Source organism: Phoca vitulina, unplaced genomic scaffold (assembly GCF_004348235.1).
Source record: "Phoca vitulina isolate PV1807 unplaced genomic scaffold, GSC_HSeal_1.0 scaffold2, whole genome shotgun sequence".
NCBI classification, from domain to species: Eukaryota; Metazoa; Chordata; class Mammalia; order Carnivora; family Phocidae; genus Phoca; species Phoca vitulina.
The window spans coordinates 64,821,302-64,848,859 of record NW_022589705.1 but is presented as its reverse complement, the minus strand read 5'-3'; the positions used below and the strand labels follow the sequence as shown (position 1 = coordinate 64,848,859).

Here is a 27,558-nt window from a genome sequence, read left to right as displayed (position 1 = left end):
AGAACAGACCTGGAGAGCAGGGATCATCCTCCTCATCTTCCTGTGTCGGCACACCTAACATGGCGGTTGGAGTAAGTGCTCTGTGAGGGACTGCTGAATTGCCCGGAGCCCACAGCCCGCCAAGGTCATACCAGAGGATTGATGAGATACAGAGACGGTGTATAAGCTTGGCATCTTGGCTTGCAAATATTACTACTTAGTAAGTTCCAATCTATGCATGTTGAGAGTCTCTTAAATTCAGAGTATTTGATTATAGGTACATATACATAACAAGATAATGTTTTGGCTAAAATCCATGTCATTTATTTATTCAACAAACAACTGAGTATCTTCTATGTTCCAGGCCATGTCCTTGGCACTGGGAATAGAGATAAACCCTGGCCCTCAAGGAGCTCACAGTCTAGTGGGGAAAAAAGATACATACATACATACTTACACTGTAAAGTATGCAAAGGGAGACCACTATGGGGGGCAAGAGCAAAGGAACCAATCCTAAGTTTAATGTCCGCAGGAAAGAAAGATCTCGCTAATGGGTGTTTTTTTGTGAAGAACAGATAAGGCAATGGTTCTCAAAGTGTAACTGGTTAATGACCTACATCCAAATCATTTGGAGCACATATTAAATGCAGACTCCCAGCACTTCCTGCAAAGATTATGATCCAGCAGGGTTGGGGGACCTGAGAATCTGCATTTTAAAGTGCTCTAGGTAATTCTATTGCAACTTAAGGTTTGAGAACTTCTGAGATAAGGTTTATTTTTTATACCGCAATGAAGAATGATCTGCATGTCTGAAATGGTAATTTGTGTTGGTCTTTAAAGAGAAGAGGGGAATTAGAAAAGAGGAAGGGTGTTGACATTTATTAAGCTCTACCATAGTCTATATATAAGCCTATTTAATTCTCACAATAATCCTATGAGGTAGATATTATTATTATTATCATCCACATTTTACAGAGAAATAGAATCAGAGGGTTTAAGTAATTTGTTCAACAGCATAGAGCTAATGAATCTGAACCCAGATTCATCTAACTCTAAAGCTTGTCCACCTTCTATAACACCATGTTGCACCTGGGTACAAATTTACTGACTTAAAATTTTCTTTTGGTTCTTTGCCAGATCGTACCAGGTAAATATAAAGAATAGCCAGATGGCATTTTGATCATGTCCAATGTAACTGTCTATGTATACATCCCCTTCCGGCAAGTGGGGATTTAGGGCAAAGCTGGGAGGAACGAGCAGCCAATTCTTATTTCTTCTCCCATCATCTTTTCACCCTCTGGTGGAGGCGTTATGAAAATGTACAATGGCCAAGAACTGGGTCCATCTGAAGGGAAAAGCAAACATAACCGGATACCCACGGAGGCAACTCCACCTGATGTCAAAGATTCCTGGGACTCAAAACATCCAGACTCAAGTTTCTCAAAAAAGGAACTGTCAGAACCAGAGGCAGGTCCAGAATTTGCATTAGGAAACAGCTCAACCTTTAGAGAAACTGTGAAAGGCTAGCAGCAATTCCAGGTTTAACAAACACTACCTCTTTCTACACACAGACTCAGAAGTACGACAAAAGAGACACAGCCCAGAAAATAACACGAAGTCCAATCCCATCTAAAGAGCCTGGGGACAGGTCCAACCTATAAACCAACTTCCATAATAAAGAAAATACACAAACACACCAACTGCAACTACCGGTTACCTTCCCACTTACCAACTCAGTGTCACACGAGCAGGCCTCAGGCAGGGGTAGCAAAGCGGAGCACACCAGATCAAGAAAAGGAAAGGCATAGTAAAGGGGGTCCACAACACTACCGGGGGCCCTGGGACCTCAGATTCAGAAGGCTGGTGTGTAACCACTGCCCTCTTCTAGCACTGAGCTTGGAGCCACGGCAGTGACACTACAAACCAAATGTGAGCTTCCAGGGCCGGAGAACACCTTTCTTATTTTTGGCGTTTCAAGCAAATGCTGAGTCCAAAGATGAGATTTGCCCTGACACCAAGGACAGCACACAGGTTAGATTTCACTGCTCAGTGTAAAAAGACTGTAAGCCAGACTTTATCTTATTGCTACATTTCCCCCATACCCAGTTTGGGAACATTTGCTTCCACCTACTTTTTCATATAGTACTGGCATGGCTTAGAGTTGTTAAAAAAAAAACGAAATAAAACAAAACATGCAAATCAGGATGGACCCTCTCCTTACGAAAGTGGTGATTTACTTACACTGCACTGATTCGCCCTCTCCAAATACACGGCTTCTAACAGGCAGAGTTAGGGGGCAGGTGTAACAAACCGTGGTTTAAAAGTACGCTGGCACCGTACTTGTGTGCTTCACTGAACCCGAGGTCTACTGACCCTGCAAACCAGCTACACTAGAGGCAACTCTGGGGACATCTAGATGAAGTCTGCATCCTGATGCCAATATCTGGTCGTTCTAGAGTCTAAACAGGGTATTTGCGCTATACCTTTGGCCAGCCAAGGGGCACATAGGAAGAGTATGCAAAGCCCACATCTAACTACAGGTCTTCAAGCTTACCATCCTGTCACAAGTTTATAAATATGAAGAACTAATCATCTGGGAGCTGTGTGGTCAAAAGGAGATACATAGCACTATTATACTGTGTAAAGTCAAGTTGCCATCCTGTGGATCCTTAGCTCTCTCTGGTTATGACCTCAAACACTTTAAAAGGAAAGCTTAAGTATGCTGGGAGATAATTATCAGAATGTTTGGGTACCTCTGTTCCTGAATGTCAAGTAATAGGGCTCACCTCCACGATTACTTCTTGCAATAAGCACACAGGACAACCCGTTAGAGACTGCTCCTTATAGCTCCTAAGCTCCCAAAAGTTCAAGGGGCAGGTGGCTGTAGAAAACTACCCCAGGGCTAAGCAGACTCTAAGCCAACCCTCACAGCTCTAAGTCTTATCCTGATTCTGGGCACATTTCAGTTCTGCTCCAAGTCCACTTTGCTCCAATTCAGCGATGACAGACATATATTTGAACTCATTTGGTCTGAAGTTAAAGGTCTCCACTAACCCATAGGTCTCCTTCCGGTCAGTGGCATAGAAGAGCTGAACTTGGTTGGCAATGCACTGTGCCTCAGCAACATTCTGTAAGGTAAAAAGAATAGTGAGGTCATTCCCTGCACAGGGCCATAAAACTCTGTGGCAAGTGGAGGGGCCTTACCCAGGAGTCACTGTTTTCAGAAAGCTTCTCTGACTCCCTGACATCCAAGTCTTGGTAAGGTGCCCCTTGTCTATGCACCCAAATTACCCCATGCTGACCTCTACCATAGTATGTGTCATACTACATTGTATCTGTCCTTTTCTCTTTTGCTTTTTTGTCCATCTTCCCTCGTATGAATTCCTCAAAGTATATGTTTGCTTTACATCCCTGCACATGGTCATATCTAGCCAATATTTGCTGAATAAAGTAACACATATGTTTGAAATGTCCCTCTTCATTCAGTTCCTTAATAACTATTAAGTATATCTTCAAGGGGGTTGGGGAAGAGCAGTAGTTACTCAGCTTCTAGAACCAGTTTGCGAGTCACTACTGAGTTCTTAACTAACGAGACATACTCTTGACTAAAACCTGTTCCTGATACCACCTCAGTCAGAAAAGTAGTGCCAAAGCCAGCTGTGTAGTTCTATAGTTTGTCCCCCAATTCTATGACCCTTCTCTCTTTGAGGGAGCCTAGTTCCCTTTCCTGAGTGTAGGCTGTACTTACTGACTTCCTTCTTCCAAATGGACCATGGTGAAACGATGCAAGAATGCCCTCTGCTACGAAGTCACATTAGACACCGCAGCTTGTGTCCTGCTATCTCTCTTGAATTACTTACTCTGGGGAAAGTCAGCTGCCAAAGTCATGAGGACATTCAAGTAGCCCGACGAAGAAGCTGATGTGGCAAGGGAATGAGGCTTCTTGCTGACAGCCATGTGAGTGGGCTTGGAAGTAGATCCTTGAGCCCAATCAACCTTCTTCAGATGACTATGGCCTGAGCCAACATCTTGGCAGCAACTTCATGAGAGACTCTATGCCAGAGCCACCCAGCTATGCTGCTCCTGAATTCCTGACCCATAGAAACTGGGAGGTAATAAATGGTGTGTGTGTGTGTGTATGTGTGTGTGTGTGTGTGTTTTAAGCCACTAAGTTTAGCAGTAATCTGCTATGCAGCTCCCTCTAACTACTCTGCCAGCAAAGCTCCAGGGAAGCAGAGGGTCCACCTTCTTTCTTTATAAAGCTCAGTGGCAGAGAAATGGTGCACGCTGTGTGACAGAGGTGGGGTCAGGACACAGCTATACTCTACTCTCAAAACCTTATAAAGCAATGTCCTCCAACTACTATTACTTTTGCTTCCTATACATCTCACTCGTCCTAGCTGGCCAGAGGCACTTATTCATCATCACTGTGTTCGTATGGCCAAACCCAACTCCCCAAAATACTGGAAAATTCCCACTAAAACTATCAAAAGTGTGCTATGTCTAGCTACAGAATGATGAAAATGGATTTATAAATACCATAGGCTCCTTTACCTCCACTCCCTCCCATAGGGCTTTCAGGTCATTTCTCATAGGCAGGGACTAATCTCTGAGACTGGATTTTCAATCAAAAGCCTTTCTCCAAAACGCTGGCTATTTCAAATTAATAGAATTTCAGAGCTAGAAGGGGCCTCAGAGATCACCCAGTTTTCATTTAGTAGGCCAGGAAACCAAAGGAGATGAGGTTCAGGGATGGGCCCAAGGTCATATGGCTAGCAAGTGGCAAACTTCTGGACTCCTAGACTGGTATTCCCTCTACTTCATCCTGATACTGTTCCTGGTGGGGCAAGATAATTAAGACTGATCAAGGTTGATAACCCTAATTCATCAATTTTACCTTTCCTATACTCAAACATGCCTCAAGAGTAAACTGTTTCTAAAGCAAGCACACTGCCATTCTTGGAGGTAGATACCACTACTTTCTGGGCCCATGAACTGTAGGGACCTCTGATAACTGACTTTAACTTGAGGCTCAGGATAGTGGAGGTAGGGGTAGTTTCGGCTGTATTCATTCTAGAACAGTGCTGTTCACACTGCAGAGTTCTAGAGGCTCTGTGGAGGTGCCTCAAGTCCCTTCACCTCTGTTTTAGCTGTTGTATCAGAGGTTTCACATAATAAGATCTTGTCTGGGGGCGCCTGGGTGGCTCAGTTGGTTAAATGTCTGACTCTTGATTTTGGCTCAGGTCATGATCTCAAGCCCCGCATCAGTAGACTCTTTCCCTCTCCCTCTGCGCCCCCCCACCCCACCCCCTGGCTTTCTTGTTCTCTCTCAAATAAATAAATAAATCTTAAAAAAAATAAGATTTTGTTTTGATAAAGGTTTCTGACCACTAGTTTAAGACCACTAGTATGGTGGGTAAGGAGACATGTGTATTTATCTCTCATGGAGGGTTATGGAAAGCCCTCTCCCCACTGCCTTAGTTCTCACCATGAAGCAGTAGTCTCCTACTTTTCGAGGACCTGAGAAGATAAACATATTAATTCCTATGTTGCTCAATAAGAAGGTATACTAACAAACCTGATTCCTCCCTTTCTTTCAATCTTCATAGATACTATCACCTTACCAAGTCCTGTCCATTTTACTCCCTATATATTTCTGGGGTCATTCTCTCTCCACCATCCTTACTATTCTACTTCACGTCTTCACTATCTCTTGCTCACACTACTGCAACTGTCTTTTAAATGATCACACTGATTGGGACAGAACTAAAAAATATTTAGGAAGCAAATAATTGAGATTAATAGCATTGAAGTCTAACACTTTACATGTTACTCCCTGTTCAAAACCCTTTCATGAGGGACGCCTGGGTGGCTCAGTTGGTTAAGCCTCTGCCTTCGGCTCAGGTCATGATCTCAGGGTCCTGGGATCAAGTCCCGCATCGGGCTCCCTGCTCAGGAGGGAGCCTGCTTCTCCCTCTGCCTGCCGCTCCCCCCTGCTTGTGCTCTCTCTCTCTCTCTGATAAATAAATAAATAAAATCTTTAAAAAAAAAATAAAAAAAAAATAAAACCCTTTCATGACACTTTCATGTCCTCAGGATAAAGCCAAACCTCTAAACACAACCCACCAAACCTTTTTAATATATTAATGATACCAAACTGTTTATAATACCTCAAGTCATTTTATGTGTCCTAACATGTACTTATGCTATTCCCTCTATTTGGAACATTCCTCTTCCCCTCCCCCCTTTCTTTATCTGGCTAAACTCCTGCTCATCTTTGAGATTCAGCCCAAGTGTCATCTCTAGGACCTCTCTTCTTCCTCTTTCTGAGCCAGGGAACATCCCCTGCATGAGCATCCTAGCACTCCATCTGAGCACTGGCTGCATTCCGATGAAAGCATCTACTGACACAGAGGTGGAACCAAATGAGGTTTTCAAATATTCTCCTAAATTTCAGCATTAAGGCTATTAGTTCAGAAGAAACCTCTAGTTTCTGTATATTTCTATTCATTTGCTTTACTGTATTTGGAAGTACTATGCCAAAGTGCAAATTCATGCCTGAGTAGCAAGGGATCATATATTACATTTCTGTTTCCCATCTCTGAATCGTGTACCCCTACAATAAATTCTAACATCTCTAGTTCTGTACTACATAAGAAGCTCAGAGCCAAATTGATTTCTACAAGGCAAATCTATGTTGTTTGGTATGTTGTCCAGTATTATAAGGCCAGGAAGCAAATTTTGACGTTGATGAGGCGTGTGTAGCAGTTTGAGACCACCAGAGTGAGGTGGTAAAAATGCCAGAGCAGAGAAGGACCTCTTGTCACCTCCAGAGTCCACTTTCAATATGGTTAGATGCTGGGCTTTACTGAAGACCAGAAACTAAAGTCTCTGTGTCACTCCCTCCTTCTTGTGGGCCAATCTTAAACCTTGTCATTATTGGTAACTATATCCCCTCCAAATCTCAATTTCAAACAGCCACGCTCGGTCTATTACTATTTCCTAATTAATTAATTAGTTAATGATAGGGGCTTGAATTCACGACCCTGAGATCATGACCTTGAGATCAAGAGTCAGACACTTAACCAACTGAGCTAGCTACCCAGGCACCCCATATATTTCCTATCTCCCAACTTCAAAAATCCTTTAACTCCACCAGGACTCACAGTTCTTACAGTCTCTCACCTTCCTTATGTTTTCACTTCCCTCTTTATCCAGCTTGCATTCCATGGTCAGTAATTACCATCATTCTTTCGCACTCAAAAATCTTTAACTTTCTGGTCCCTGCTTACTTCATTAGATCACTTGGCTGAACCATAACTCCAGTTAAACCCAAATCTCAGCCCTCTCTCTGTGCCTGTACCCACACAGCCATTCTCTCTTCCAGTTTCCTAGACCACATGTCGACACTTTCTGTAAAGGGACAGACAGTTAATATTTTAGGTTCTGCTGGCCCTACAGTCTCTGTTGCAACTACTTAACTCTGGTGTGGACCTAAAGCAGCCACAGATAATATGTAAATAATAAGCATGGCCGTGTTCCAATAAAACTTTATTTACAGACACTGAAATTTGAATTTCAAACACTTTTCACAGGCCATGAAATAATATTCTTCTTTAGTTCCGTCCCTCCCCCCTCCAACCATTTAAGGATGTAGAACACATTTTTAACTCATGGGCCTTCTAAAAACAGATAATGGATTGGATTTGGCCCACAGGCCATGGTTGGCTGACTCTGTCCTAGAAAATCATTTCACACTTTCTCTTTCTTTCCCACTCAATTATCCAACACCTATTCTTCCATCTTCACTCTCATCTGATGACCTTTCACTGAGATAAAGTCTTAGTCTTTTCACTAAGCAATCTGGAGAGAATTTCTACAAGATACCACCACCTCTCTCCATTTAACTGTATTTGTGTCCTTATATTTTGGCTTCTCTCTCCTATTATTACATTTCTGGCAAAGATCAATCCCTCATTTCCAGACTTAACCACTCAAAAATACTTCAAAAATTCTCTCCTCTTTCTCCTGCATTATCACTATTTCCCTCTCTACTGAATCTTTCCATCTGTATACAAATATAATGTTATTTCTCTCATATTTAAAACAAAACAAAACACATTCTTGTCTCCACTTCTCCCCCTCCAGCTAGTGCCCCATTCTCTCCTTCCCTTCACAGAAACATCCTTGGAAGACTTGTTTATGCTTACTCCTTACAATTTTTCTTCCCAGCCTCTTTTAAATGTTCTCCAATGATGCTTCTGTCCTACCACTCCTCTGAAACTGTCCTTAAAAATCTCGCTATGACTTCCATGTTGTAACATCTAGTAAATTCTCAGTCTTCATCTCATTTGCCTTACCAGCAAGTGAGACTTGGCCAGTTGAGCACTCCCAATTCCTTGAAACATTTTATCTTAGCTTTCAGGGCACCTTCCCATCTTAGTTTTCCTCATATCTCACTAACTATTCCTTTTTAATCTTCTTTGGTGATGCTTCCTCATGTCTCCAGGCTCAGTTCTTAGACCTCTTTTCTTTTTATCTTCATTTGCTTCCTTAGTGATTTCATTTAGTCTCATGGTTTTAAATAATAATCTGTATGCTGACAACTCTCAATATTTGTATCTCCAGCCTGGACCTCTCCCCTGACCTCCAGGCTCATACATCTAACTGCCTACTACTTGGGTATATAATAGCTATCTCAGATTTAACATGTCCAAAATTGAGCTCCCGATCTTCCTCCCAAATCTGTTCCTCCCGCAATCTTGTCTAGCTCAATTAATGGCAACTCCAGGGGCACCTGAGTGGCTCAGTTGGTTGAGCATCTGCCTTTGGCTCAGGTCATGGTCTCCGGGTCCTGGGATCAAGCCCCACATCGGGCTTCCTGCTCAGCTGGGGGGGTCTTGCTTCTCCCTCTGCCTCTGCCTCTCCCCTGCTCATGCTCTCTCTCTCTCATACAAATAAATAACATATTTAAAACAAATGGCAACTCCATTCTTTTGGACAGGATTTTGGGTGACTTCCATTTGAGCGTGATGGTGGAAAGAAGAGTTCCAATTCCAGACTTGGGGCTTACTGCTATTGTGAGATAGTAGCTGAGTGTCATCACTTTTTCCTTCCCTGTAAGTAGCTGCTAAGAGAGAGAGGAAAAATAAGTGGGTATTGTAATGAAGAAATTAAGGGGGAAGAAGCACTACAGTGTTCACTATCTTGACATCCTGAACTTAAATCCTGCCAGATAAATGAGGCAGAAATGAGCAAGGACTAGACAAACTGGCTGTATAATAACCATAAAACTGCTCCTGACCCTGGATATACAGAGAAAACAAACACAGTGGGCATCATTATCTATGGACATATGGTCAATGCTCTATCCCAAGGAATGGGAAAAGGAGGAAGGGAAATCATTATGTACGCTGAATGTAATACATGTGAGCAGTGTGGGGGAAGAGAAAAGATTGAGAACTATTCCAGACTTTGAACATGTCCTGACACTTAAGAAACCATTTGTTTGTCCACAGTCTCTTACTTGAAACCCCTAGGGCCAGATGTGTTTTGGAGTCAGAATTACTGTATTCTAGAAAGGCAATAGGTACATAATGTAACTCCCCATGATCAAATACATTAATATTTCCTTAGTAAAATGCATGAATATTCCATACCAAGTGGGATTAATAAGGACTACAAGTGGCCTTATATCAGTTTAAATGAAGATTTAGCTACCAAGTAAGTTCAAGTCAGATAAGGTCTTGTGACCAAATGTATTATGACAAAACTTTGTTTTCAGAGCTTTTGGACTTCAAAATTGTGAATAAGTGATTGAGTTAGTGATTGTACTAACTTCAACTTGGAAGAGCTTGTGCAAGACAAAATTATTGTCAACTTTAAGAAATAAGTACCTGTAGGTCTCTAGAATCTTACCGCTCAGGAGGTAAAAATTAATTCTTACCAGAAATGTGGGATCCATTTCTGCTGTCATCAGCACTATGCCCTTTTCTTCCTTAAGTTCAGGGTAGTGATATAAAACCAGCTGGCTGGCTGCAGCATCCCCTCGGGTCTGTAAGGAGAAACACTTATCAAGGCTCAATAAGGTACCACCACACAAAACTGCAATTTCAGAGCAATAGAGAGTCTAGAGGAAATTCGGGCTCCTAACAGCCCCTTGAGTGGCTAGTGAGTCAGAGGACTGGTAGGTGGGGGGATGGTCAGGCTTGCCAAGGCGCAGTGAAACTGACAGTTTGCACAGTGTTATTTGTGTCTTCAATTGAAAAAGGTTTGGCTTTTTTCCCAGAAAATGTTTACAGTAGGCAGTGAATCCTTCATCATGGCCATATATTTAAAAACAAAATGGCACAAGCAACTACCAAATCAAGTTCTAAAGAAAGCAATATGCCTGTGTAATTGCCACTTTTATGGACTAGTGCATTTCACAGTTGAAATCTACTCCCCTTGGCTGGCTCTGAAGACTGAGCTCTTTTAAGCTGTAGCAAACAGCTGGAGAGTTTGCACACGGGCCAGATTTGTAATGTGCCCTTTTAAAATATAATCTAGGTGGGAGATAGGGGGGAAAGGAGAACGGGAACATCATAATTTTATGAAGAATGGACAGGGCAGTGGTTATCAGACCTCAGTCCAGACTAGGAAGAGAGGCTGGGTTCAAAGTTAAAGCCCTTATATGTAGGAGGAAACAACTATACATTCAAAAAAGATGTCTGGGTTTCATCTCTAAATTTCAGCAGGAGTCCTTCTAATTATTAATACCTACCTAGTGCTAGGGTTCAGCCTCTCAGTTCTCCCCCATTTACTTCAAATATACTGATCATTTTGATCATAATTATGTTTCTGGATCTTCTTCCCATACTTGTCTATGAGCTTCAGTAGGGCAGGGACCTTGTCTCACAGGTCTCTAACACAGCAGCATAAGGGTTCAGTTCACAGACTGGAATCAATCAAATCCAGATCTGCTACCTATTACCACACTCATCCACACTAGGGACTAACTTCTCTGAGCCCATGCTCTTCTCTATAAATAGAAATAATATCTGTAACTATCTCATGGGACTTTTGTGAGGATGAAATGACATAATATATATAAAACACCTGGCACATAGTAAGTACATCGAATATTGATTATAGGATGTGCAATAAATGTTATTTTATAATTCATCCAATAATCAAGGTAAAAACTGGGCGCCTGGGTGGCTCAGTCGTTAAGCGTCTGCCTTCGGCTCAGGTCATGGTCCCAGGGTCCTGGGATCGAGCCCCGCATCAGGCTCCCTGCTCGGCGGGAAGCCTGCTTCTCCCTCTCACACTCCCCATGCTTGTGTTCCCTCTCTCGCTGTTTAAAAAAAAAAAAAAATCAAGGTAAAAACTGCCCCTTCATTCTGCTTTTTCGTTTCTTTTTTTCTAATCCCCCCTTTTTTAAAAACATAATACAATTTTAGGATACAATCATGAGCAAACTCTCATTCTATTTTGCATTTCCTTTACCCCAACCTTCAAAGCCATTGTAACACAGGCTTGTTTTTTGGCAATTTGGCCTCCAAATACAGAATGTCAATCCCAGTTACAATCTGATTTAAAATACTGACTTCATTTTTAAGAGCTTCAAATGTTTTGGATTGAACGTCTTAATCCAATATTTGGGAATAAAACAAAGAAAAAAGGAAGGAAGGAAACAAACAAAACAACATCTATGGAATGGAAACTATGCATCTTGCATCTTGGAAAGTGCTGACTCTGTTAATAAAATACAAGTAAGACATGCAGTCTACCTTAGAGTTAAAAAGATAACCATCACAACTCACCCATGTTAGTTAAGTGAGACACAAGCAGTAAACGTTATAGAGGTATGGGGAAGAGATGGGAGAGACCAAATGTAGTCAGAGAATATGTTTTGGGGTCTTTTCCAATTTCTAGGTATTGAGTAGGGCTTAGAAAGCTAGCCCAATATGCAAAGTGTAACAATTCATCAACGCTGAAGCAAAACAATTCATCAACGCTGAAGCAAATACTGCTGAGAATTAGTAGATACTCTGTGTCCTCAAGCCTCAGCAAGGGCTCACAGGAGTAGGCCTCTTTCTTCTAGGGGATGAGCACAAGCCACCTACCTGAATATTTATAAGTGCAGTGAAGTGGAGTTCAGTACCTGTCCATTGTCCTACAAAGAACTCATAACCTTCCCTTCTTGGTAGTGCACAGAGAAACTGGGAAACAAATACATGAAGAGATAGATGAATAAATACAATCATTTGCTCCATGTCCAAGTGCCTAATCATTTACTCCATTTTTTCACTGTCTGGTTTTTAAACAGTTTTTACAATTATGAAATTCATTAAGTGATAATTTAACAAATTCTCATATACTTTCCAACCCAACTAAGAAAGAAAGCATTAGAGATCCAACTAAAGCTTTCTCTGTAACCCATTCCAATCCCATTCCAGAGTAACATTTATCTTGCATTTGGTGTCTATCATTCCCTTTCAGGTTTTTATTCTTTAAATGCGCACACACATATGCATATCCATAAACAAGAAATACTATGTTTAAAAACTTGCTGCATGTTTAAAAACTTAAATCTTTGATCAAACTATATGCCCATTTTGCAACTTGCTTTTTTCACTTCACGTTACACTTTTGAGATTCATCTATGTTGATAAATACAACTCTAATTCATTTATTTTCATTGTTGTATGGAATTCCACTATAGATATTTACCACAATTTATCTATTCTTCTATTGATGAACATTTGAGTTTTTCAATTTCTAAACTTTCTAATGCTGCTGAGTTAACTTTTGTTCCAATTATTATAATCACTTCCTATTCTATCATCTGAAGCTGATACTGGAACATGGTTGTAAACACAAAGAAATGATTAGTTTTATGCTTAAGATGTTTAGAATTAGGGATGAGTGGTGAAGAGACTGATGTTAGGAGAAAACAAAGTATAATCAGTCCAGTATGCGTTAGTCATGGAACTATCTCCTTATGGCCAACCGCTCAGGCTCTCTTTCATTTTTCTTAGCTGACATAACCTCAGTGCCTAGCTAACAGGTAACTGATTTGATTTCTGTCACTCCTGGTCACGGTGCATTTTCTAGAAGTTTGTATAAATGGAACCAAAGAATCTATACTTCTTTTGGGTATGATTCTTTCATTTAGTGTAATTGTTTCGTGATCTATCTATGTTGTTACATGTATCTATCAATAGTTCATTCTTCTTATTGCTGAATATTATTCCACTGTAGATGTATATGTACACACAATCCCTCTCCCCCACAATATCTTTATATACCGGTGATAGGTATCTTTTAGGATTTGGTTATTACAAATAAAGCTGCTGTGAACATTTGTGTTGTATGAACATATGCTTTCAATTCTTGGGAAAATAACTAGGGAGTAGAATAACTGGGTGGTATGGCAGGTATATGCTTAACTTTTAAAGAAACTGTCATTCTAAGGTACCTGTACTGTTTTACATTATTATATCAGCAGTATATGAGAGTTCTGGTTCTTCCATACCCTCACCAACACGTGGTATGGTCAGTCTTTTTAATTCTAGTCATTTTCGTGGTATCTCACTGTGGTTTTAATTTGCAATTCGCATTATGACTAATAATATTGAGCATCTTTTCAGGTGCTTATCTGCCATTCCACTTTGTCTGAATCTTTTGCCCATTTTTTAATTGTGTTGCCTGTCTTCTTAAGTTGTAAGAGTTTTTAATATATTCTAGATACAAGTCACGCGTCAATATGTGTCTTGTAAATATCTTCTCCCAGTCTGTGGGTTGTCTTTTCATTTTCATAACAATGTCTTTTGAAAAGTAGAAAATTTTATTTTTTATTTATTGTGGTAAAATACACATAACATAAAAGTTACCATTTTAACTATTCTTAAATATACAATTCAGTGGCATTAAGTACATTCACACTGTTGTGCAAACATCACCATCATCCATCTCCAAAACTTTTTAATCTTCCCAAACTGAAACTCCATACCCATTAAATGAGAACTCATTCCCCTTTCCCCCATCCCCTGGCAGCCATCATTCTACTTTCTGTCCATGAATTTGACTATTCTATGTACCTACACCTAGTCTAGATACGTAAGTGGAATCATACAGTATTTGTCCTTTTGTGACTGGCTTATTTCACTTAGTATAATGTCTTCAAGGTTCATCCATGTTGTAGCATATGTCAGATTTTCCTTCCTTTTTAAGGATGAATATTCCATTGGGTGTATATACCACATTTTGTTTATTCATCTATCAGTGGATACTCAGGTTGCTTCCATCTTTTGGCTATTGTGACTAATGCTGCTATAAACATGAGAATACAAATAGAAAATTTTAATTTTGATAAAATCTAATTTACTGATTTTGATTTTTTTCTTTTATAGTTTGTGTTTTTTGTGATACACTTAAGAAATCTTTGCCAAACCCAAGATCACTAACATTCAACCTAAGATTGTATTTTGTAGAAGTTACATTTATATCTATGATCTATTTTGAGTTAATTTTTGGATACAGTGTGAAGTAAGAGTAGAGGTTCATTTTTTGCATATGGATATCCAAACTGAAGGGATTATCCTTTCCCCATTTAATTACCTTGGCACCTTTGCTAACAAATAACTGACCACACATGTTGGTCTATTTCTGGATTCTCTCTTCTATTTATCTATATGTCTATCTATATGCCAATATCACATTGTCTTCATTATTATAGCTTTATAATAAGCCTTGAAATCATGAAATGTAAGTGCTCTAACTTTGTTCTTTTTTTTTCCAGAACTGTTTTGGGGCAACTGTCTCGAGCCCCCTCTCTTTGGGAGCTTTGTACTCTCACTCAATAAACCTTGCTTTGCTGATCACCGAAAACAAAAACAAACCTGTTTTGTTATTCTAGGTCCTTTGGATATCCAAATAATTTTTTTTAATTGGCTTGTCAATTTCTTTAAAGGAAAAAAAAAAGCCCACTGGGATTTTGACTAGGATGATATTTACTCTAGAGATCAACTTGGGGAGAAATGATGACAATACCGAGCCATCCAATCCATGATCACAGTCCATCTCTCCATTTACTTAGATGCTTTTTATTTTGTCTCAGCAATGTTTGGGAAATCTTTTTGAAAATTCTAGAAATTATTAGAAATTATTACTGACACCAAGTCAGCTGGTCGACCTCACCAATTCCCTTTCGCTTGGGTCTTCTCGCAGCTCATGACTCCAACAAATTCATCATTCCTTAGGCACACACAAGCAGAATAGCATGGCCAAAACGGAAAAGAAACTGGCAATAAAACGGTAACTTAAAGGAGGGTTAAAATGTGAAGGGTTCAGGTGTTGCCTCCCATGTTCACTTGTACTGACAGAGATCCAAATCAGAAAGGGCTGCACCATGTCAGAAAGCTAAAGGGCCTGACACACTTACTGGGACAAACCCACATGATTCCTTACGGCTGAAAATCTCACTTATCAGTACAGTCAACACATAAGCACCTTTGTTAAATAAACAGAGCGCTATAACACATGAGATAGTATGGAGTATGAAGAGATAGGTTAGAAAACATCCTTGTTTGGCAGCACTGATAAGCAATCCTCATCTGGTCACTGGAAACTTACTGTTGGACAGGACTGAGCCCGGGTCCAGATCAAGTCAAACTTCTCCTTCTGTAGGTTAGAAAAGAATAAAATTCAAAACCAAGAAAACTTGAGGCTGCAATCATATTTAAATTCACCAAGACTGAACTCTAGGACTAAAATACAACCAAAAATATCTCTTATATTCTATCATTTACAACTCCCTCTTACGACAGAGAGAAAAACCGGGTGTGTGTTTGGCTGCTCAATGTCAGAATTAGATGTGAAGAGTGGATACTCCAAACTCTGCAAGGGACTCTGCCAAGTGTCAGAGACTTCAGGCCACTGAGGCTGTCTAAGGGAAAGCCAAGAAGGCCTGTTTAAACAATGAGTCGGTATTACAGATCTAAAATATCACAAAAGGTGCAGATCCTTTTGGCCGTTGAACTCTTCAAGGGCAAGGGTCGATGTGTGTACCAGGTGGGGTAGCAGTACTCTCAGGGCAAGCAAAAGACCCGGCTTGACTTTTCTGTCTCTGAGTTTTCCTCCTTAATCTTAAACTCACACATGCAAACTCAGTGCTTGATGTAAACGTAACCTAAATGGCTTTCTCTTCAGGGAAGAAGAACAATTAAAGAACTAGCTGATAACCCAGTACATCAAATGCTTTCTTATGCAGAAGTCAGTGTGAGGACATTGAACTAGAAGAAGCCAGCAGCACCCCTTCCCAGTCACAAACCTCAATGGTCAAGAGTGGCCAATGACTATCTCCAAGACAGAAAATGCCACTTACTAAGGGAAAATGCCAGAAAAAGCCTAGGAGGAAGCTCTAAGTCAGCTCAGTAATAGGTCACTTATAGACAAAAGGGGAAGAAAGCTATGCTAGAGGCCCTGTCTGAAATTCCAACTGTATGGTTGGAAAACACCAAAAAGAAGTAAAACACATTTGGAAATTGCTCAGCAACATGACTTACACCATGCTCCCTTGTCAGAGACTTGAGTAAAAGAGACATTGCTAAACCAGAAAGAGGGAAAACAAGCGCCATAAATATATCATATGGAGCTTCCAATCTTTGGTGCTTAGGGCATAATAAAAACTCTCAGAGTTATAAATGTAAGTTCTCAAGAGGCAATAAACATAGAAAAAGTAAAGGTAACTGCCTGCTAAGGTTAGAGCCCTGACCTTCATGCCATAACACTTCCATTTCCCCCTCCAAGCTACTTACAGGAATAACTGCGTAGACTGTATCTTTTGCTGCAAAATACTGCTGCCAAATCTGTACGAAAAAGAGAGGGTGTCTGTGACATGTGGGTAATCTTTTGAACCTGCACCAAGAAATGGTGACAGCTTTTATTGCTCAGAGTAACATGCTATTTGATAACAAGGAAGAAAACCCAATGTAATGCTTTTATTACTAGCACATGATTACAAAAAAGATTTAATACCATCTACTCTTCTAGATGATTAAACTGTAACTCTTAATAACAAATTCCTGTCAGACAAATGGATTCCATGACCTTGTGAATCATTTCTCTCAAGATGTGCCTGTATGCAACAGACATGTTCTTTTCTCATACCTTCTCTTTTCCTTCCCAAAACCCATATTCCTCAGCCAACTGTGGGCTTCTCAGACAGCCAGGACATCAGTCATTCAGAACCCAGTGTCTGGAGTCAGGTGGACCTGGATGCAAATTCCAGCTCCAATCATTTGCTGATCATGCTACTTGGGGCAAATTACTGAAAATCACTAAATAACACCAATATAATCATCAGTAAAATAGCAATAATATCAACCTAACAGGATTATAGTGAGGACTAGTTGAAATATAGGTTTGTGCCTAGCACAAGAGAATTACAATACAAACCAGAGCCAAGGTGCTCTGAGGGGAACAAAGAGGCACTTAACCCAAGTTAGGGAATGAGTGCCAGACGAGGGGATACTTGAACTGTATCCTGAAGAATGATCAGGAGTTAGCCAGGTGAACAAGGAGGCTAGGAAGATAAACAGGTAGGATAGAAGAGACACATTCTAAGCAGAGAATGACAGCATTAGCAAAGGCATAGAATGCAGGGAAGGCATCACAGCCAAGGTGACACCTGAGCGAGCTTTTGAAGAACAGGGCCACCCTCCTTTAGAAATGCTCTGCTTTGTCAACATTTTCATTAAGAATGGAGGGGGGCCCCCTAACTGAAGATACTAATCAAAGTATAATCTAACTAACACAGGGTACAGAAGGACTATTACCTCCCAGGACCTGGGCAAATCATTATCAATGCAGCCCAAGGTTGCTTTGCCTTTTCTTTTTTTTTTTAATGTCAGACACGGTCTTTTCATTTTAACGACAGCATATCCTGCTATTTTTATTTAATCTATACTAGTAGATAGTTCATGAATCAACACTGAAATTTATAGACAGATAGATGTTTCTTAACATAATTGACCTTGGTTACTCAAATTATTTTAACAAACACAAATTTATGTCTAAAATTATAGGTCTAAATGATATTCATCATATGAATATCAAGCCTCCTGGGCCTGGCTTCTCTCTCCCCTAAAGAGTATGCTTGGTGTCTGCTTTCTATTGGCATCTCTTCCCAAAGACACAGTTTGAGGTCTCCTAGAGACTTTGCATAAGCCTCTATTAACACAAGTTAGAACCTTGTGCTGTTCTCGTCTGTGTCTGTGTCTGTCCTTCTACTAGGCTAAAACTCCTTGAGAGTAGGGGATTCTCTCATTTATTTCCATGTCTTGCATACAACCTGACATTTAATAGGTATTTAATAAATGCTTTTGCTGAAACAAATGATACAGCACCCAAAGGAAACTCATGGCAATTGGCACAACTTCCCATAAGGGAACAGGATGCAGAGTCAAACAGACATGGGTTTGAGTTCCAGCTCTACCCTAAGTTACTTAATCTCTTGAAATTACAGTTTCCTCAGTTGTAAATTGGAAATAATAGCACCTACACTTCAAGGTAGTTATGAGAATTTAATGAAATAGTGCATGTGAAGCACTAAGTACAGTACCTGACATATAGTCTACTGCTTTTATTATTATTTTGATTTTCTCAATATACCTAAAATAATTCACGGAATTATAAGAAATGCCAATAAATAGCTTATTATAGTCTAATTAGAGAGAAAAGAATCACAGACATGAAAATGTAAATAGCAATGCAAATCAAGGTGTATGGAATGACCAAACAGGTAGGATAGATCATGAGTGCTCTGAAGGAAGGTGTCCAGAAAGCTTCCAGAAGAAGGTCCTATAATAACAGAGGACTCTGAATGGCAAGCAAAGGAATACAGGAAGTCACTGAACATTTGCAAGCAGGTCACTGACATAATATTTATTTCTATTCATTTCTTTAAAAACACAAATGTAGCACTTACTCTGTGCCAGGCACTGTTCTATGTGCTTTACAAATATGAACTCATTTAATTCCCCAAAGAACTCTATAAGTACTGTTATTACTACTATGAGATAAGTACTATTAATACTACTATTAGTATTATTATCTCCACTTTACAGAGAGGGAAACTAAGGCTCAGAGAGGTTAACTAACTTATCAAAGTCATTCACACAGTAAGTGGCAGAGCTAGGACTTAAAACTGGTGGCTTGGCTCTAGAGTCCGTGTTCTTTTTATTTTTTAAAGATTTAATTTATTTATTTGACAGAAACAGAGAGAGAACACAAGCACAGCAAGCGGGAGAGGAAGAAGCAGGCTCCCCACTGAGCAGGGAGCCCGACTCGGGGCTCGATCCCAGCACCCTGGGATCATGACCTGAGCCGAAGGTAAACGCTCAACCGACTGAGCCACCCAGGCACCCTAGAGTCTGTGTTCTTAACGAATACACTATGCTTTTTCATAATGAAAGCAGAACTTTAAGAGGATTCAACTGGTAAGGCTATGAGAGGTGGAGGAGCAGGGAGGAATGAGAGCAGGGAAACCTACTTAGGTAGTACAGTAAGCCAGAACATAGTACTGATGATTTTAAATAAGACGTGGGCAACAGGAATGAAACAGAAGGGGGTAATGTGAGTTGGTTAGACATATAGGAGTAAAATCAAGAAAGACAAGCTTTCTTATGCCATTATGTTTCATGTAACTGATCACTTTTGCTTTCTGTAACCACCTTTCATTTTGGCTAAAAAGAGGTATCAAGAAATGTATGCTTCTTTCTACTTTCAGATTTGGCTCACAGAGCACATGTTTTCATAAAGTATGCCAGCCCATTTTCATTTATTACCTGTCTTATTTCTTCTGCAGTTTTGTCTTTCACCATCTCAATGTTAAAGATTGAACTGAGAGTCTGAATGAGAAAATAAAAGGCAATTAACATCCACAATTAAGAAAAATACAACAGCTTAACTATCTGTAAGCCTTGTGGGAAGCAACAGGTCAGGACAGTGGAGCAGATCTTCAATAAGTACAGAACATGTATAAAACCTGTATGCTCAGAGAAGTGAACCCCTAAGCCCAGGCAGGTTTTCACAGTGCTATTCCTGGGGAGTATCTAAAAGTACTTTCTAAATGCTTTACCCTCACTAATGAGCACTGCAGCATTTTGCAGCTGGTTAAGAAGAGAAAATCTGGTTGTCACCTTTAACTGCTATTCTACTAGGGATAGCTCCTTATTTGCAAATTAAATGAGTAAACATGCTTTGATTTTTTAAAACTACTTCCTATAGAAAGAAAGCATATCACCAGCATTTCCCTCATATTTCCTCCAGCAGCCCCAGGACCCACACTATGCTAGAGGTTATATCAAGGACATAAAAATTCATAGAAATATTTTTCATCTCCATAGTTGGAAAAAAAATCACAAAATCACAGAACCACAGTATGTTCAAATTTGCTGCCTCTTATTATAGATGTTCCATATGACTTCAGACTTAGATCTTTAATTAGAAACCTACCTTGTCCTTAGTGAATCCTCTGCTCACAGGCTGTTTCCCCAGGGTGTCTGTCTGAAATACATGATGAGACAGGACATTTATCTGTACCTTACTCATAAGAAAAAGACCACCATACTAGTGAAGTGTACAATACTCATTTAGTAATCAGACACTTGAAAACTCACTTTTCTCCATTCTATATAATAACTGTACACACTGTTCTATGAGTTATTGTTTGTGAGACAACTTTTCTGTGATTAAGCTTTTGAGATACAGAGATGAGAAAAGATTTGTTAGTAACTACCACCTACCGGTACTTAGAGACCATATCCATACCTGCCACTATGGATATGAGGGATTCCCTCCCAGAATGAGGCCTGCTTGGGTTTCCTGTGCTCTGCTCTCTGATCTGTTCCTTGGTGAGCCATAAAGGAGGTAAGCAATGGAAAAATGTATTTTCAAAGGCTGCTTCTCATCTGTGACACACTTCTGATGGCAGGCATCCTCACCAGGCTGGTCTTTTCCAGCACTCAATCTTAATATTCCCTCTATCAAATTAGTGATTATTTCTTCTCCTAGCCTACTATCTTGGATAAAGGCCACAGTCAAGAAATCCTATTATGAGGTTTCTGATAATAGGAATGGGTTGGTTCTAAGTCTCTCACTCAATTTCTCAGTTCAAGTCCATTCCTTTCAGGAGTACAATCTATACCTGGGATTCTGAGGCTGAAAAACACCATCTGCATAAAATCCTGTCTTTTGTTATTCTGTGCCTCAAGGAATCCAAACCTTTCATAAATGATGCCCACAGAACTGGTACAAACAAATTAGACAAAAGTCTGGTATAGAAAAATCTGTTGGATGCACCCTTGTCTTTTTGGTCATACCCCTATACAGTGGCAGCATCCTAATGTAGTCTGTCCTTCACAGGTAAACTTTCCAGAAAAAGAGAATTGATTTCATTTTCATACCATTCACTTTCAGGTGCACTATGAAAACAAAACAAATGAAACCCTACATTTGCACAGCTGTCTTCACCTTTTATTTTTTTAATTTATTTTTTATTTTTTAGATTTTATTTATTTACTTGACAGAGAGAGATAGCGGCAGAGGGAACACAAGCACGGGGGAGCTGGAGAGGGAGAAGCGGGCTGGAGATAGTCGATCTCAGGATGCTGGGATCACGACCTGAGCCGAAGGCAGATGCTTAATGACTGAGCCACCCAGGCGCCCCATGACTTCACCTTTTAATCCCTAAGCCTAGTATATTCTTTTCCCACAATGTCCCTCCAATCCATTCTTTATTTCCACTTGTACTTATAGAAATAACAAATTTAAGTTCCAAGTATAAGCTTATTGCATTTTATTTTAACCTAAGACGGTACTTAAGAAACACCATTATTTTATGTATCAGAAAATGATGCCAATTAAATAATAACACAATACTTTCATATCACATCAATTTTAAGACAATTCTGGAGATGTTAAAATGCAAAAAATAAATGTGGGCTTTAGAACCAATGAAATACAGTAATTAAAATTATAGTTGAAAGTATGTGCCAAAAGTCTCAAGAGCACTTAATAAAGCGTTTATTATTTTTTTTTAATTTATTTATTAGAGAGTGAGAGAGAACGCACACACAGGGGAAGTGGCAGAGGGAGAGGGAGAAGCAGACTCTCCGCTGAGCAGGAAGACTGACTTGGGGCTCAACCCCAGGACTTTGGGATCATGACCTGAGCTGAAGGCAGATGCTTTAACTGACTAGCTATCCAGGCGCCCCTTAATAAAACATTTAAATGGGTACTTTACTACTCCCATATTGATGCTTTGGAAATCTCTGTGGACAACTTTTCTGTTATCACAACAGTTGACTGGATAAGGACATTCGTATTTATGGGAGGGGAAGCGGTGCCAGGAGCTGCGATCTTGTAAATGAATTCCACATAATGAAGAATTTTCGCTCATCCTGGACAATTTTTCAGTGTCTAGCCAGATGCCCTCATAAGTGAAAAACCTGTTTATAATTATTTGGGTCTAGGGACGCCTGGGTGGCTTAGTCGTTAAGTGTCTGCCTTTGGCTCAGGTCATGATCCCAGGGTCCTGGGATCGAGCCCCACATCGGGCTCTGCTCAGTGGGGAGCCTGCTTCTCCTTCTCCCACTCCCCCCTCTTGTGTTCCCTCTCTCGCTGTCTCTCTCTCTCCAATAAATAAATAAAATCTTAAAAATAAATAAATAAATAAATAAAAATAAATAATTATCTGGGTCTAGACTCTGTTTTGCTTTTCCTTCCTTTTTTTTTTTAAAGATTTTATTTATTTATTTGACAGAGAGAGACAGCGAGAGAGGGAACACAAGCAGGGGGAGTGGGAGAGGGAGAAGGAGGCTTCCCACTGAGCAGGGAGCCCGATGTGGGGCTCGATCCCAGGACCCTGGGATCATGACCTGAGCCGAAGGCAGACACTTAACGACTGAGCCACCCAGGCACCCCTCTTTCTTTCTTTCTTTTAACATGGCTTTAACAAACACTGAGTTTTCTAGAAATGCAACTAGTATATAACTTAAAAGAAGGCTGCACATTGTGGAATCTCATGAGGATCACTGATAACAATACCGCTCATGGTCTGGGAGTTTTTAAAAGTACTAATACAACACCCCTATACCAGTCAGTATTTGCTGCTTATGTATTCATGGTAATTTCACATATAGGTGAGAGACTCTGATGACTGCATTAGGTTTCACAGCATAGTTGTGCTCAAGAACTTATATACTAAAGTTCACTCGTAAAAATTTCATTTATATCATTCATTCATTTTAGAAATTTCATTCATATCATCTACTAAATAAGTATTTTATTAAAAAGTTCTTTCCTTGGGACATCTGGGTGGCTCAGTTGGTTTCAGCTCAGGTCATGACCTCATGGGTTGTGAGATTGAGCCCTGCATGAGCTCCACATCAGGGCTCCCCGCTCAGCAGGGAGTCTGCTTGAAGATTCTCTCCCTCTGCCCCTCCCTTCATTCTTACATGCACTCAAGCACAGTGCACACTCTCTTCTCTCAAATAAATAAATAAATCTTAAAAAAGCTTTTGGGGTGCCTGGGTGGCTCAGTCAGTTAAGCGTCTGGCTTCGGCTCAGGTCATTATCTTGGGGTCATGGGATCAAGCCCTGTGTCGGGCTCCGCATTCAGTGGGGAGTCTGTTTTTCCCTCTTCCTCTGCACCTCCCCAGCTCATGCTCTAATAAAATAAATAAATAAATAAATCTTAAAAAAAAAAAGTTCTTTCCTTTATATGACAGCTAGGGCATTATATTGATGCCCCCCCCCTCCGAAATTATGTCTACTAGTGGGTTACATTGTCTAAATTTCATTTCAGGGTACAAAATGGAGAATTAAAAATACTTTTTACAAAAAGGGGATGTTGGAGGGCTCCTGGGTGGCTTAGTCAGTTAAGCTTCTGACTTCAGCACAGGTCATAATCCCCGAGTCCCGGGATCAAGCCCTGTGTCGGGCTCCCTGTTCAGCAGGGAGTCTGCTTCTCCCTCTGCCCCTCATTCCGCTCTTGTGCTCTCTTTCTCTCTCAAATAAATAAATAAAACCTTTAAAAAAAAGGGGGGGAGATGTTGGGTCTCATGTGGTAGGGAGCCAATGACTCAGAGCAAAGAAAAGGCTTTGCGAATAGAGTCATTAGCCCCCTTCTATCTAGCTAGATAAGAAAGACAGTAAGTCATTATTTACCCAAGCGTTGTCATAATTTAAGCTCCATCCTGACTTATGTTTGCATCTTGTCATCATGAAGTTGAATTTCTAAGTCTGTTTACAAAAGGGGGCAAAGAGCTTTCCAATGTCATACTTAAAGTTTCTAATATAGTAATATTTCCAAGAGCTACTGATTTGTAACCTTGGCACTATAAATGTTTACTATAGGAAACTACATTTGTTAAAATATTTGTAGTAGAGACTTGTTTGTTCACATAAAGTTGTAAACTATGTTTGTCATAGGAGGTTGAATTTGCTCCCCAACCTTGTAATGATTAACCCAGTGACTTGCTTTTGTTCTTATGAACTCAAACAGTGATTAAAAGACCAAGTGGATTCTCTTAAAATTTAGAATACCCAAGGCAAAAAAAGTTACTGTCCAAATTAAATAAATATCTTTCATCCTAAACACAATGTAGAATCCCAATTTTCCACTGTATGTTATTTCAGGCCCAAACAGCCCACACATGGATTACTGCATATCCTTCCTGGTATTAGCCGCTCCCACTCCAATTTGCTCTGTGTACCACCCTAGGTTAGTATTTTTCAAATCACAGGTTGTGAAATCAATTTACTGGACTGTGGCCAAAGTTTTTTTTAAAAGAAAAAAAAGTGCATTGCATGTAGTAAAAATAAGCATTGTTTTGTAAAAACTCTGCTTCAGTTATAATCATACACGTGTATGTACTGAACTACAGTGTAAAATATATTTCTCACTGTGGATCATGATCAGAAAGTTTGAAAAGCACTGTATTAGATTTCAACATGCTTTTCCCCAGCTTTGATTCTTGTTTAAGGATAAGAGCAGCTTTTAAGCACTTTTTTGTCCCGGATCTCTACAGCCCGCTGCCAGGTATGCTTTGCCTTGACCATTCTACCACATCCCCCAGGAGCATGGACTGCCTTTTTCATCTCTCTATCTCTCTACCATGACCACAGTACTTCGCCAGAAAGAGCAGGATACCATTTATGGATGGAGACTGAGCTGTGTAGAGAGAGGCTACATTCAGTTCATCCAGCTGACCCATCAGTGAGCCCACTCCCAGGATAGGGCTGGTGGGCTCATCAGCACACTGGTGAGCCAATAACACAAAGAGGGGCAGGTCTTACCTTCTGTTCTACACATTTGATAAAGTCACCTTGCCTGGAGTGCCCCACCGGCTGCTTCCGAAACTCAATGCGCTTTTCCAGTCGGGATTCAAAAACAGCTGGGTCAGACCTGATTAAAGGTAAACCAAAAGTGAAACCACTTGGGACTTTTTGAATTTCGAAATAACAAAGCATCATGTTGCACTTCCAGAGAGAGAGGACACAGGCATTCAAAGGCTGAAGGATTTGCCTATAAATCAAGAAAGTGGAAAAAGAAATCCAGTTATTTAACTACTGTTAATCTTCAAGGGTCCTGTGTAACATGTTATTTCCTAGGGTGATGCAGACCTTGGTCCCACAGGTACTTATACTCTGGGTACTTGGAATTCAAATCCTCAAGATGGGAAGGGGACTCTGAAGTCATCTTGATCGTCCTACTCAGGCAGGAATCCAACAGCACTCCCAGTGGGTGTCAAGCTTTTACTTGAACACATCTAGTTCTTGGACATCTTATTCACCCCACAAAAAGGTTAAACATCTGTTTATTCAGATGCAGGTGATTCAGAGGCTTTAAACCGCATAGTTTGTAGGAAAAGATTTAGCACCTGAGTTTCTCCCTGACTCTCTCTCCAAAGAACTTGCTCCTGTAGATAAAACATCAGAACCTGTCCTTTATGTCGAAATGAGCTGGTCTTCAGGCCTGCAGTCCAGGTTGGGGCTGTCATCCTTGTTAAGAACTCTTCAGGCTGTGTAGCCAACGACGTGCCATTTGGCACTGTACACTTTGGTGAAGACATCATACAGGGATTACAGCTCCCGGGCCATCAGACCTGTAGTGTCACAGGTGTAGTCTGCAGGATTCAAGGACATCCTGATCACTTCTCGGGTGGAGTGCTTCCTGATCAAGACATTGTACGGGCCCCTCTTTCATAAAACTCAGTTCCAGAGGAGACATTAAACACTACTCCCTTCCTGCCACTACATGGGCAGATCTTCTTCCTCCCCTCCACAGCAGGCCAGTAACTCAGTGCGGAGTCACTCCAGGGGGCCTGTCCTGTGGGGTGTGGCACCTGCTGGGGCTGCAAATGCCAGGACCAGGGTTAGTGCTGCAAGCATCCACAGTCACACCTGCGCCTGCCATGCGGAGTGGACAGAGTGCGAGGCGGCCTAGGCATTGGAGTCTGTGCATTCCCACCTTGGACATCTTTCATTATTAAAACATTCTGAGCCTAAATCTATCCATCTATATCTTTCACACTCAGGAACAAGAAAAAATGTCTAATCCCTTTTATTTGAGTACTTGGAAATTGCTATTATGTCACCCCCTAAAGTTTTCTGTAAGTTGAATTTCCTTAGTTCTTTTGGCCCCTCTTCATATGTGATTTGTGAGTATTTCCTCACTATAAACCTGCTCTCTGGACACCCTCCAGTTTGTCCACATTCTAGATATAGTGGGCCTGCAGCTAGATCAAATACTCCCAATTCACCAATGCAAAGTGTGATGCAAAAATCTAGATACTAGGCTGAAGGAGTCAAGAGGGCACACAGCCTTGTCCTGCTATTGGCTCACACCAAACTTGTGTCTGGTGCTCCAAGGGCCTAGGTTTTAGTGAATATAGAGAGACTGACAGATGCTACAGCATGAAAACCTTGTGCGGAACACTAAGGAATATGGAGATTATCTAGAGTCAGCGAGGGTGCTTTGGAACGCTCACTCTTTGAGACAGCAGTATGTGTAAATATTGATGGGAATGATCTGGTGGGGAAGGAGAGTAAAACCAGCCATTCGTTGGTTCATGAATAAGAATGAATGGCAACTGTAAAGTATTCAGAGTATGCGTAGACAGCTCTCCTAAGATGCAGCCTGTGAAAGGGATCAGTGAGAAAAGGCTGGAGGGGAATGTAGGTCAAGGAAAGGTTTTAAAGAAGAGAAATCCTTGAGTATATTTGAATGCTGCTGGAAAGAGGGCAAAAAATACTCATTCCTTTATTCTGTCAGTTTTTTCAAAAAGGGAAGAAAGATCACCACAGCAGCGGTGAGATGGACTGGGGTGGAAGTGGGGAAGACTAGCTAGAGGATGACTGCAAGAGTCCAGAAGATGCCGGAGGAGGACATTAAGGCCATGGAACTGGGATGAGACAGAACTCAAAGAAGTTACAGTATGCAGTTTTTGGTTACCCTTCTAAGACAACTGCCTGCCTACCCTGCCAGACTCTCTCCCAAGCCCCTCTAATTTTCACCTTTCATCTCCT

General features: G+C 40.6%; 1 protein-coding gene across 1 annotated transcript in view; it reads right to left on the bottom strand.

The window, feature by feature from the left end:
* Positions 1-260: 260 nt before the first annotated feature.
* Positions 261-27,558, bottom strand: part of ATPAF1 (ATP synthase mitochondrial F1 complex assembly factor 1) — a 28,502-nt gene continuing 1,204 nt past the window's right edge. The window contains exons 2-9 of the mRNA XM_032429688.1: positions 25,327-25,435; positions 20,482-20,532; positions 19,812-19,874; positions 16,782-16,832; positions 15,598-15,645; positions 12,087-12,182; positions 9,926-10,033; positions 261-3,107 (exon numbers count right to left, since the gene is read on the bottom strand). Of these exons, the coding sequence (XP_032285579.1) occupies positions 2,913-3,107; positions 9,926-10,033; positions 12,087-12,182; positions 15,598-15,645; positions 16,782-16,832; positions 19,812-19,874; positions 20,482-20,532; positions 25,327-25,435 (721 nt within the window). The 3' untranslated portion in view covers positions 261-2,912. The remainder of the gene's footprint in view (positions 3,108-9,925; positions 10,034-12,086; positions 12,183-15,597; positions 15,646-16,781; positions 16,833-19,811; positions 19,875-20,481; positions 20,533-25,326; positions 25,436-27,558) is intronic.